The sequence below is a fragment of the Haliotis asinina genome, chromosome 13, assembly GCF_037392515.1.
Source record: "Haliotis asinina isolate JCU_RB_2024 chromosome 13, JCU_Hal_asi_v2, whole genome shotgun sequence".
Classification (NCBI taxonomy): Eukaryota; Metazoa; Mollusca; class Gastropoda; order Lepetellida; family Haliotidae; genus Haliotis; species Haliotis asinina.
In genome coordinates, this window is record NC_090292.1 from 49,162,566 (window position 1) to 49,176,529 (window position 13,964).

The window sequence follows — 13,964 nt, forward strand, 5'->3', positions numbered from 1 at the left end:
TGAAATGCTAAAAAGCAGCGGTTACCCCTGTATATGTCAGATGACAAAGTACACACCTGGTGGGAACTAAGTAATTAATTAATGAATATGTAATAAGGAATAAACCACCCTGAAACCACAATAAGCTTGTGATTGTGTATGTGAGCGTGTGATTATCCGATTGCTAATCTGTGTAAATGATTGATTGCGTGTATGCATGGGAGAGTGTATGAGTGAGGAAGAGCATTATTGTGTGCATGCGTGCGTCAACGTGGTTATAACTTCCATGTGATTGTTTTCTCTTACTTTATTGTAAAGCTGTGATATTCTGGCCATACAGCCCAAGTGCTTATATATTTAATGTATGTACATATTGTAAAAGCACGTGACACTTTAGAAAACAGTTTCTCTATATATGTCTTAGGAGAAAGGCACCGTGTCCCATGTCTGTGTTAGGAGAAAAAAATCTACAAGGCAATTTCCTTTGAGTGTGTTTGGGGACAAAACTCTACCAAACACAGGGTAAATGCGAGTGTTAAGAGATAAAACCATACTAGGCAGCTGACATCTCTAAATGTATCAGGCGATAAAACTCTACAAGGCCGCAGATGCCTCTGTTTATTTTAGGAGAAATAAGTAACCAAGGCAACGGTTACATCAACCGGGTATCAGTGTGTATTAGGAGACAAATTCTACTACGCAGCGGGTACTTGTGTGTATTAGGAGATAAACCTACAACGCAACAGGTACATGTGTGTATGAGGAGTTAAGTCTACAAGGATGCGGGTATCTGCGTGTTAGGATATATACCACCCAAGGAAGCGAGTACCCGTGAGTCTCAGGATATAAAATCTTCAAGGCAGCGGGTACCTGTGTGTATTAGGAGATAAACTCTACAACGCAGCGGGTGCATGTGTGTATTAAGAGAGAAACTCTATAACACAGAATGACAAGTATGTGACATATTTTAGTCCAAATAAGTCTTAACATGTCACGGAATACACTTATGCAATATGACAATATTATAATAGAAGACACGAATACAGTACAGGTGGGACAACAAACATATATGCGGAATGACACTCATATAGGTGGGACAACCCCTGTGAAGCTGGAAAAACACCCATGCAGGTAGAACAACACTCATACAGGTGTGACAACACCGACATAGGTAGGACAAGACCCATATAAGTGGAATGATGCAAACACTTAGTTACGGGTTCAGGAATGCGCAGTAAAATTGGACAAAGCACTGTATGCGTCCCAGCTGATATATGCTGATATATAGCAATTGTATCATTATTAATATTGTGTCAGCTCATTCTATACTTGCTTGTATCTCTATATTTTAACATGGGAGCGACGTTCGTCCATTCATGACTTGTATATTTTCATGAATAAAATATGTTTAAAGAAACAATGCAATGCGCCCGCCCCAAACCCCCAGCCACAATACATATTATGAAACTGTGAAAATATAGACTTGCCACATATTCTACACTTGCATGGGTTTTCTTGGACATATTTATGTATTTTTGGGTCTGTATGACAGATTATGGATAGCTTATACGCACTACTTACCTTCTATAATCAATACTCTAGTGTCGCACAAGATACCTACTGCAGCGGATACCTTTGTATAACACCAGTTTAGGCTGCAGAAAAATAATTAAACGTTTCTCGGGCACATGTTTTTCAAACGTGACGAGGGCGGTTGGACCTTGTTTTTTAATTTTTGATAGAAAAAAAGGTGACGAGAGAGGGAAACGTTTTTATTTTTTCTCTCTCAGAAATACCGCTTGGAAAGTTTAGCACATGTTAATGAGTTGTAGATTCAGTACAACTCGTTCTTACAGACACTGATTCTTATAGTGGACAAATGTATGAACGGGACGAGGCAAAGTCAAACTTATTATTTTTAAAATGACAATAAAAATTGTTACGCTCACAAATAATATTTCACTCTTTTATATAGCCTTAAAGCATCAACATGTCTGGTTCAGTGCATAACTAATGCCCAAGCTGATACCAATGGATCAGTCCAGAGGAATCAATTAGACAAACGGTTATGTTTATTCAGTATATTTATTACAAGTTCAGCAGAGATATAAGAAGAAAGTAAGTAATAAATAGTAAATAATAAATATGGTACTATGTTCATCATGACCATTCGTGACATATTAAGCACAGCGTTTCCACAGAATTTACAAACAAAATATTTGTATCTCTAGCATGTACTACTTATGGCCGTTATCATTGTAACTGATCGTGTACATTCTTGACACTTTCAGCACTGGATGTATATGTAAGTCTGATACAGGAGTTGACCCCTTCATCTTGTGAGGAGATTTTCAAAGGTAAACATATCATGGATTTGAATGAATATTGGTGGTAATGTCTGCTTACGGTTTGGTGAAAGTGCATTAAAGTACAAGTATAAACAGTAGCACTTTCAAAATTTAATAGTGAGTACTGTTAAGGTGGAGGCATGTTCTCCTTTCCAACTGAGAAATGTATTCGTGTAATATGCGTCTCTCTCTCTCTCTCTCTCTCTCTCTCTCTCCCTCTCTCTCTCTCTCTCTCTGCCTGATTACATTGTGGAGATCAGTTCCGTAGCCCCTACTATTGGACAATATGACGGAATATCTTGATTGGGAATAATATATAACTGATAATTTATTTAAAAAGACATTCGAGAACCAAAAATATAATATTGCAATAATAGAATACGAGACAGGGCCCAGTTCAATGTAGCGCTTGTCCTCCGACGGCACAAGGGCTTGTAACCGGTGTACAAGCGATCTACCAATCACAGCGCGTCTTGCAAAGCGGGGAAGGAAATTATCCAGTCGTGTATATTGTACCACAATATACACGACGTCGTGTATATAGACGATTCGATTTTGTTCGTGGTCTTACCGGATTTTGCGTGTTCAAGAACTGTGTTTTCAAAAGAGGTATTCTATATTTTGGTTGTATTGATGACTTTATTTGAATGTAATAAATATGTGTCAGGTTGTCGAAGCAATTTCCAACTCCTTTGGCTCAGTGTCAATTCAAAACCCCCAAATCGTAAAGGAAAATATACGTATTTGATTCGCCAGTGTTCGACTAACATCAAACATTGAAGTGAAAATCCATGCTGCAAGCGTGTTCGGTTTTCAACGTATTATCAAATGTAGGTAGTCGACAGGTTCTACGAGTTCCGAAAAGGACGCACCGAAGTTGCATACCGGAGTTTCAGGCACGTAACATTTACCTCTGCACGAAAGTGCTACATCTTTGAAAGCTAGTTAATGGGTCCACTTAATGTAGCTGACATTTTATGCAGCATTTCTGTAGAAGGAAAAGTGACAAATGTTTTTTCGTCTTACTGAGCACACAGAATTTGCATGCCATACATCAGTAGAATAAGTAGAATAACCACAGATACATTCTTGATAGTCAGACCTGCACATAATGCACTCCTTAACCCAACACTATTATTCTGTTCTGTTTCTGAGATGCAGATATTGTTTCATCTGTATTGTAACATTTTTTTGCAAAGAATTTCCTGCTTGAAATTATGCCTTGTTCAGGGCAGCCTTCTCCTACATAAAGGAAACTAATAACCAATGCAGGATTAATGCTGACTTTTGCCTTCAATTTTCTTCTGCTGTCATGTTTTGCGTTGAAATGTACATAAGTCTTGTTTTGTTGCAACGGTTGTTTTTGTGAATAATAACAAGTTATGTAATGAAAAGATGATGTATCAACAGTGTAAGTGCTGTAATTTCTTACACAACCTCATGTTTCCTATCTGTATGCAGAAATTATTTCTCATCATACACTGACTTCATTCCTAGATTCCTACTTTGTATGTTGACACTCTCAATGGTTTACCATTTCATACATGATGGAGAAGAACATACAATTCACACATAAAATAAGCATCTAAATTGCTATCACACTGACCAGAATTACTCACTGATGTCACATGTTTTGTTTCAGAGATGTCTCTATCAAGAAGAGAGTATGATGATCTGAAGTCTGTCTTGGATAAGACCGTGCACAAGTTCCTGGGTTTCAGTGAACCAACTTTGGTGTCTGCTGCCTTGGATTGCATCGACCGAGGCTATGACAGGAAGAAAACTGTAGGTGAGTGAACATCAGGCATTGATCTTCACAGCATGTTGTCTTTATTCCACCTGGTTTCAATATCAACCTTCACTAACCCATGCTTGTAAGACAGTCCCTCCTGGATTCTGCAGCAAACTTTGAAGAATTCAGCGGCAAACTTAAGCAAATTCTGCACCCAGTTTTTTAATAATCTGTGGTTAAAACATTAAGGCAAAACAACAAAAACATTATACAGACCTTCATAGTTTAATTCGCAAACACAGATATAAAGTTAAGTCGACAGTACACATCACATCTTGAGTAAGTTTGATGGCAAAGCACCCACACCTTTTTCTTTGTTTGAGAATTTGCAGTGTTCCCGGAAGCATTCTAATTTATCTGTCTCTTGGACCAGAAGCAATGAAATATACCAGTCCCTCCTAAAGTTTTGTCGGTCCCATAACTATCACAAAGAATAAAAACATATTCATTTGTATCTACCTTTTCTATTCCTCTGTGATCGTTAGAATACACAGGCTACTCTGATCTAAAAATAGTATAGTGGGAAACCCAGTTTCGTTTTTACAACAAACAAGGTCAGTTGAATAATACTTTATTTTAAAACTCTGATGCATTTTATTCAAAGAAGATTTGGGATGGATATTTAATGTAAGCTCTTAGATTGAAACTGTCGATCCTTGGACTGTCAGATATTGTATTTACCAGTCCTTATCAAATGTTTCCGGTCATATACCGGAATTTACTGGTTAATGGGAACACTGATTTGTAACTTTGATGTAGACAAACAACTTCCGTCTTCATGCAAATAACAATTTTATATTTAAACTAAATCTGAAATAATTTTTCAATTTTCATAGTGATTGATTTTGTTTGCAGTGTCATATTGATATAATATTATTTGAAAGATGCCTAAAACTTGCTTTATAAATAAAGTATCTTTAATGATGATTATTTTGAAAATTTTGTCACAGTAAATATGTCAGTTCGTTTTATGTGTAACCACTCCTACTTTTGACATTAACTCTACTTTTCATTTCGGCTGTCATTCAGTTTTCACTCAATTTATAAATAAGGAAATTCCACAGCAGAAAAGTGGCAATTTTTTCTGCAATTTTTTCTGCATCTGCGGATTCCAGGAGGGACTGGTAAGAGGTGAGGCTCGTGAAGCACAGGGCCTCATTTCATTGTGAGGATTAAGGGGTTTTTTTTTGATGATATCAAAATTTTGAGATGACCCCTGACTTGAAAGGCTTCACAGTACTATATATCTAGACAAGGCCAGACACTTCAGTGTACCCCACCCATCTGCTTTGCCGATTGCTATGCTACCATCATATGCAATCGATTAAAACTTCATCTAAACAAAATCGTGGGTGATTCGCCTATCGATCAACGCCCATGACACCTACCAGTTCTTTATTGTTATTTCTGCAAGTTTATTGAAACCCGATGTTGACTCTCAACTAAACGATCTTGACGTAAATGGAAGACAATAGCAAGCATTGACCAATATGAGGGCTTGCTTTGATCACACCCCCTTTTATGCCGACTAATCATTCTTGCATAACCCATGCTTGTATGAGATGAGACCCATGAAGCTCAGGCCCTCGTGTCATTGTGAAAAAAAATATTAAAATTTTGAGATGACCCAACAACATGAAATGCTTCACAGTATAATACATCCAGACAGGCCGGACACTTAGGTGTACCCCACTCACCTGCTTTGCTGATCCAGTCGACTTGTAGAGATAACAAGAGATGCATCCAGGGTGTAGTGTAGACTTATGGGAAGAACGTAAACCCAGGAGATATCGAGGAGGCTGATTACTCATAATCACAGTGGTCTTGTGGCAAATTTAGAAAAGTTTAAAACACTGCCTTCTGCTTACATGTCATGTCTAATTTTACATGTAAAGCATGCTAGTTGCTTGCCTTACTGATGACAAATGTCAAGATGATGACAACTGATGATGATGATGATGATGATGATGATGATGATGATGATGATGATGATCACCACCATCATCATCATCATCATCATCATCATCATCATCATCATCAGTATGGCATGCATCAGCATCATGTGATCATTGTCATCAGGCTGAAATAGACAAATGCTGAAGAAAAGTTACTGACAATATTTAGTTTTTTGTTGTTGTTGATACATGCAGTACATTTTGTTTCCAGACAAGCTGACAGCCATGCTGGACACAGGTCAAGCCAGCAAGTTTGTGGACAAAGTGTTCAGTGTATGGGAGGAGTACAGGTCCAGCAACAAACATGGGCGCACCAAGAAGAGAAAGGTCAGGATGGGAAGCTAACATTGTCCAACTCTCTCTGAACCATCAGTTAGAATGTTATCAGTGATCAGGTTATGAATTGTCCTTGATAACCTATTTAACAAAAACCCAAAATACATCAATTGCAAATTTTATAAATGACATATTTGAGACATTGAATTTTTCCCTATTTTGTTACCACATTTCATTGCACATGGTCTTGTGAAGAGAACCAGGGACCTGATTCATAAAGCATCCTTAACATCAAAACTGGTTGTAACTCTGTGGTTTTTTATAGGCTTAAGAAAGCTATAAAATGTCTGTGGATTGGTAAGCGGATATGGCAAAATAATCTGTATTTAATTTCCACATTACATGACTGTTTGGTGTTCTCTGCTGTATACAGAGATACCAACCTCAACAGTTTTATCGTAGCCACTACACATTTTAGCCTCAAGCTACGCCAGTATGATTATACTAGAAATTTTACAAAATTTTGTGTCAATTCCGATGTACAGGCAAAACTTATGTATTCAGTAATTAAATTCAGTTTTTACTTATACCTTCCGTTCATCAAATTTAATGACATGTTTGAAATAGAATCACTGCAAGTAACAAACATAATTTTAGCAAAATTGCCTATCACTTATTTCAGTACCTTTGTCATTTGACTCACTTGTTCTGTATCAGTGGGAAATGACCAATGTAACCATGTGACCATTCCTTCCATTTGATTATACGGAACCGGTATGTGAAATGAAGTTAAAGATTCACTCTTTATTACTGTCATATTAGCTTATTTAGTTGACTACAAATTTTATGATCTAAGTACTAATTTTGATCCTTGAAACTACAATTTGCAACACTTTGGGTTGGTATCTCTTCATTTAGTCTTTACTACCAAGTCAAGGATGAACACTGATCAAGGTGATGATGTTTCTGTCTTGAAGATTGGAGATGTGTTACTTGAGATCAAAAGATAGTATGTGAGCTGTCTTATTAGCTAGGGTTGTACTACTAAGCCAGGGTTGAGTTTCACTAAGCACTATGCCAGTCGTTACTGCAGTACTTCATCATATACTTGTCTCCGTTTTAACTCCAGTACTTCATCATATACTTGTCTCCGTTTTGACTCCAGTACTTCATCATATACTTGTCTCCGTTTTAACTCCAGTACTTCATCATATACTTGTCTCCGTTTTAACTCCAGTACTTCATCATATACTTGTCTCAGTTTTAACTCCAGTACTTCATCATATACTTGTCTCCGTTTTAACTCCAGTACTTCATCATATACTTGTCTCCGTTTTGACTCCAGTACTTCATCATATACTTGTCTCCGTTTTAACTCCAGTACTTCATCATATACTTGTCTCAGTTTTAACTCCAGTACTTCATCATATACTTGTCTCCGTTTTAACTCCAGTACTTCATCATATACTTGTCTCCGTTTTAACTCCAGTACTTCATCATATACTTGTCTCAGTTTTAACTCCAGTACTTCATCATATACTTGTCTCAGTTTTGACTCCAGTACTTCATCATATACTTGTCTCCGTTTTGACTCCAGTACTTCATCATATACTTGTCTCCGTTTTAACTCCAGTACTTCATCATATACTTGTCTCCGTTTTAACTCCAGTACTTCATCATATACTTGTCTCAGTTTTAACTCCAGTACTTCATCATATACTTGTCTCAGTTTTAACTCCAGTACTTCATCATATACTTGTCTCCGTTTTGACTCCAGTACTTCATCATATACTTGTCTCCGTTTTAACTCCAGTACTTCATCATATACTTGTCTCAGTTTTAACTCCAGTACTTCATCATATACTTGTCTCCGTTTTAACTCCAGTACTTCATCATATACTTGTCTCAGTTTTAACTCCAGTACTTCATCATATACTTGTCTCAGTTTTAACTCCAGTACTTCATCATATACTTGTCTCCGTTTTGACTCCAGTACTTCATCATATACTTGTCTCCGTTTTAACTCCAGTACTTCATCATATACTTGTCTCAGTTTTAACTCCAGTACTTCATCATATACTTGTCTCAGTTTTGACTCCAGTACTTCATCATATACTTGTCTCCGTTTTAACTCCAGTACTTCATCATATACTTGTCTCAGTTTTAACTCTAGTACTTCATCATATACTTGTCTCAGTTTTGACTCCAGTACTTCATCATATACTTGTCTCAGTTTGGACTCCAGTACTTCATCATATACTTGTCTCCGTTTTGACTCCAGTACTTCATCATATACTTGTCTCCGTTTTAACTCCAGTACTTCATCATATACTTGTCTCCGTTTTGACTCCAGTACTTCATCATATACTTGTCTCCGTTTTAACTCCAGTACTTCATCATATACTTGTCTCCGTTTTGACTCCAGTACTTCATCATATACTTGTCTCCGTTTTGACTCCAGTACTTCATCATATACTTGTCTCCGTTTTAACTCCAGTACTTCATCATATACTAGTCTCAGTTTTAACTCCAGTACTTCATCATATACTTGTCTCAGTTTGGACTCCAGTACTTCATCGTATACCTGTGACAGTCGTAACTCCAGTACTTCATCATATACTTGTCTCCGTTTTGACTCCAGTACTTCATCATATACTTGTCTCCGTTTTAACTCCAGTACTTCATCATATACTAGTCTCAGTTTTAACTCCAGTACTTCATCATATACTTGTCTCAGTTTGGACTCCAGTACTTCATCGTATACCTGTGACAGTCGTAACTCCTGTAGTTCATCATATACTTGTCTCAGTTTTAACTCCAGTACTTCATCATATACTAGTCTCAGTTTTAACTCCAGTACTTCATCATATACTTGTCTCCGTTTTGACTCCAGTACTTCATCATATACTTGTCTCCGTTTTGACTCCAGTACTTCATCATATACTAGTCTCAGTTTTAACTCCAGTACTTCATCATATACTTGTCTCAGTTTTAACTCCAGTACTTCATCATATACTTGTCTCAGTTTTAACTCCAGTACTTCATCATATACTTGTCTCAGTTTTAACTCCAGTACTTCATCATATACTTGTCTCAGTTTTAACTCCAGTACTTCATCATATACTTGTCTCAGTTTTAACTCCAGTACTTCATCATATACTTGTCTCAGTTTTGACTCCAGCACTTCATCATATACTTGTCTCAGTTTTAACTCCAGTACTTCATCATATACTTGTCTCAGTTTTAACTCCAGTACTTCGTCATATACTTGTCTCCGTTTTGACTCCAGTACTTCGTCATATACTTGTCTCCGTTTTGACTCCAGTACTTCATCATATACTTGTCTCAGTTTTAACTCTAGTACTTCATCATATACTTGTCTCAATTTTGACTCCAGCACTTCATCATATACTTGTCTCAGTTTTGACTCCAGCACTTCATCATATACTTGTCTCAGTTTTAACTCCAGTACTTCATCATATACTTGTCTCAGTTTTAACTCTAGCACTTCATCATATACTTGTCTCAGTTTTGACTCCAGCACTTCATCATATACTTGTCTCAGTTTTAACTCCAGTACTTCATCATATACTTGTCTCAGTTTTAACTCTAGAACTTCATCATATACTTGTCTCAGTTTTGACTCCAGCACTTCATCATATACTTGTCTCAGTTTGGACTCTAGTACTTCATCATATACTTGTCTCAGTTTTAACTCTAGTACTTCATCATATACTTGTCTCCGTTTTGACTCCAGTACTTCATCATATACTTGTCTCAGTTTTAACTCCAGTACTTCATCATATACTTGTCTCAGTTTTGACTCCAGCACTTCATCATATACTTGTCTCAGTTTGGACTCTAGTACTTCATCATATACTTGTCTCAGTTTTAACTCCAGTACTTCATCATATACTTGTCTCAGTTTTAACTCCAGTACTTCATCATATACTTGTCTCCGTTTTGACTCCAATACTTCATCATATACTTGTCTCAGTTTTCACTCCAGTACTTCATCATATACTTGTCTCCGTTTTAACTCCAGTACTTCATCATATACTAGTCTCAGTTTTAACTCCAGTACTTCATCATATACTTGTCTCCGTTTTAACTCCAGTACTTCATCATATACTTGTCTCCGTTTTAACTCCAGTACTTCATCATATACTTGTCTCAGTTTTAACTCTAGTACTTCATCATATACTTGTCTCAGTTTTAACTCTAGTACTTCATCATATACTTGTCTCAGTTTTAACTCTAGTACTTCATCATATACTTGTCTCAGTTTTAACTCCAGTACTTCATCATATACTTGTCTCCGTTTTAACTCTAGTACTTCATCATATACTTGTCTCAGTTTTAACTCTAGTACTTCATCATATACTTGTCTCAGTTTTAACTCTAGTACTTCATCATATACTTGTCTCAGTTTTAACTCCAGTACTTCATCATATACTTGTCTCAGTTTTAACTCTAGTACTTCATCATATACTTGTCTCAGTTTTAACTCTAGTACTTCATCATATACTTGTCTCAGTTTTAACTCCAGTACTTCATCATATACTTGTCTCCGTTTTAACTCCAGTACTTCATCATATACTTGTCTCAGTTTTAACTCCAGTACTTCATCATATACTTGTCTCCGTTTTAACTCTAGTACTTCATCATATACTTGTCTCAGTTTGGACTCCAGTACTTCATCGTATACCTGTGACAGTCGTAACTCCAGTACTTCATCATATACTTGTCTCAGTTTTAACTCCAGTACTTCATCATATACTTGTCTCCGTTTTAACTCCAGTACTTCATCATATACTTGTCTCCGTTTTAACTCTAGTACTTCATCATATACTTGTCTCAGTTTGGACTCCAGTACTTCATCGTATACCTGTGACAGTCGTAACTCCTGTAGTTCATCATATACTTGTGACAGTCGTACATCCGTTACTGCGGCGCATACTTGTGACAGTCTTACATCTGTTACTGCGGCGCATACTTGTGATAGTCATACATCCGTTACTGCAGCGCATACTTGTGACAGTTGTACATCCGTTACTGCAGCGCATACTTGTGACAGTCGTACATCCGTTACTGCGACGCATACTTGTGACAGTCGTACATCCGTTACTGCGGCGTATACTTGTGACAGTCATACATCTGTTACTACAGCATATGATGGTTGATGATGGGGAGCATACCCAACATCCCTTACCTGTTGCTGTGTTTACAAAGTATCAGCAATTAAGATAACTTTGCTTGACACTGTTAACAGTAGTGTAAAAGCGAACCATGGCTTTGCCTTAAGTAGTGTTGTGTATGTACAAGCCATATTAGATAGTGATGAAAGCACTATCTCAAGCACTGATCTTATATGTTGCCATGGTTACAGGATGATGAGAAGGAGGAGGGTACAGAGCGAGTGAAGAAGAGACGGTTCGCTGACGACACAGCAAGTGTGATTCCTGGCCCTGGCCAGCCAAGTCCTGGTCAGCTGACAGCTGATAAAGTGGGTACATGCATGCATGTATAGGTGTCTGACATCATGATTACACAGGTGTCTGACATGCATATGTAGGTGTCTGGTGACAAGCACAGGCAGGTCTGTGGCATCATGTATACCTAAGTGTCTGGTGACGAACTCAGACAGGTGTCTAGCATCATGTAGATGTCTGGAATCACATACAGACAATGGTGTGAATTCATGCCTTGCATAGACAGGTGTCTGAAATCATGTATACACATGTATCTGGTGTCATGCATACACAGGTGTCTGGCGGATGCATACATACACAGGTATCTAGCATCAAGTATAGGTGTCTGATATCTGTAAAGTGATACAGTAACAAACATGACAAGTTCATGACATCAACATCTGATGTAAAATTTTGACTACATCTGCAGAAGCACCACTATCACCGCTACCATCTTCATGATGATTCTTTTATTAATTGACTTGTGAAGATCCGGGGTAGAATAGGTCTTCAGCAACCCATGCTTGCTCTAAAAGGCGACTAGTCTTATCATAAGAGGAGACTAACAGTGGTCAGGCTTGCTGACTTGGTTAGCACATGTCATCAGTTCCAACTTGTGCGGATTGATGCTCATGCAGTTGATCACTGGATTTTCTGGTCCAGACTTGATTATTTACAGACTGTAGCCATATAGCAGGAATATTGCTGAGTGTGGTTTTAAACTAAACTCACTCACTCACTTGTATGCACCATGATGGAGACTAATAGCTAAATTCCACCCACTGAGATACTATTGCAACATGTCTTCTGGAAGCTTACCTAAAAAGCTGATGCTATCACACATGCAGAATACAGATTTCTCATACTGTTGTAAACAGATCAAAGACATGATGATGAATGCCCAGAAGATGATTCAAGAGAGAAAGGCACAGATCCAGGCAACAATGCCCCAAGCCAACCCTGCTCTGGTAAGTGTTTTGTTCTGTGGAAGGGTACTTGCCCCCTTCCTGTTTTGGTAGGTGTTCTGTTGAAGGCCACATGACTCCAGCCAACCCTGCTCTGGTAAGTGTTCCATTAATTAAGGCCAGACGCCACCTTCCAACTCAGCTCTGGTAAGTGTTCTGTCGAAGACCATGAGCCTGACTTGTTTTCAGAAATTCAGCTCAAGTAAATATTCTGTTAAAAAGGCCTTCGTGTTGATCATGAATGATGTTGCATAAACCATAGTGTCCAAATAAGGGAAGTGATAAACACTGATAGGAATCATAGCACACGAGATAAGTATGCTAGTTCAACTAATGTCATTATGAGATGAATGTAGTGAACGAACTGTTCATGGGGACGCGCTAAAGTGCCATGCTAGTAATGCAGCAAGGTTGAGGTGTAGGGATCAAGCCCACCTGTGACCAGGTGAAAAAACCTTGGAGTCAACTTTATGTGCAGACTCTTTCCGTGTTGCCACAACCCCTAGTGTGCAGTACACAACCCTGTGCACTTAAAAGAACCCACGAATCTGTTGGTATATGACCAGATGGTGGCCACATGAATACATGCATACACCTAGTTGCAGGTACAGCAACGTGCAGTAAACTTGGCCAAAGTACTGTGACTATGTGTCCCTGTCCACCCAGCTGTGAATTGGGTACCTCGCTAGGATGAGAGAGTCACAATAAACTTGGTGCACCTAGTGGCAGCAAGAATTGTATACACCCCAGTGAGTTGAGATTGATAATATGATGTGATGCTGAGACGGACATCCAATGAGCGAGGGAAACAAATACCAGCACCTTGTGCAAGCAATAGTTGTATGGATATGTGCGCTATATAAATATCCAGTAACAATACCTGTTCATCTCTCTGTAGGGTACAGCTGGTCTCATGAATGATGCCATGGACAAGGCGAGGCGGGCTGCGGAACTACAAGCACAGATACAAGCTCGACTCACAGGCCTCAGTCAGACCGTCCCCGGCCTGTGAGTACCACTGTATAGTTAGGAGCTCACTGTTTACTCAACTGTAAATGACTCATAGATTCAGACCAGACTTACTGTTCTGTCAGTAGGATAGTAGCCCTTGTGTGAAGATAGAAGCTGTGTTAGAAAGTGTCTGTCCCTATCTGTGCATATTTGACTCACAGATTTAG

General features: G+C 38.2%; 1 protein-coding gene across 1 annotated transcript in view; it reads left to right on the top strand.

The window, feature by feature from the left end:
• Nucleotides 1-2,845: 2,845 nt before the first annotated feature.
• The window catches only part of LOC137260475 (U4/U6 small nuclear ribonucleoprotein Prp3-like), a 30,682-nt gene continuing 19,563 nt past the window's right edge, over nucleotides 2,846-13,964 (top strand). Inside the window, exons 1-6 of the mRNA XM_067798141.1 lie at nucleotides 2,846-2,936; nucleotides 3,970-4,116; nucleotides 6,286-6,401; nucleotides 11,740-11,856; nucleotides 12,700-12,789; nucleotides 13,685-13,794. Of these exons, the coding sequence (XP_067654242.1) occupies nucleotides 3,972-4,116; nucleotides 6,286-6,401; nucleotides 11,740-11,856; nucleotides 12,700-12,789; nucleotides 13,685-13,794 (578 nt within the window). The 5' untranslated portion in view covers nucleotides 2,846-2,936; nucleotides 3,970-3,971. The remainder of the gene's footprint in view (nucleotides 2,937-3,969; nucleotides 4,117-6,285; nucleotides 6,402-11,739; nucleotides 11,857-12,699; nucleotides 12,790-13,684; nucleotides 13,795-13,964) is intronic.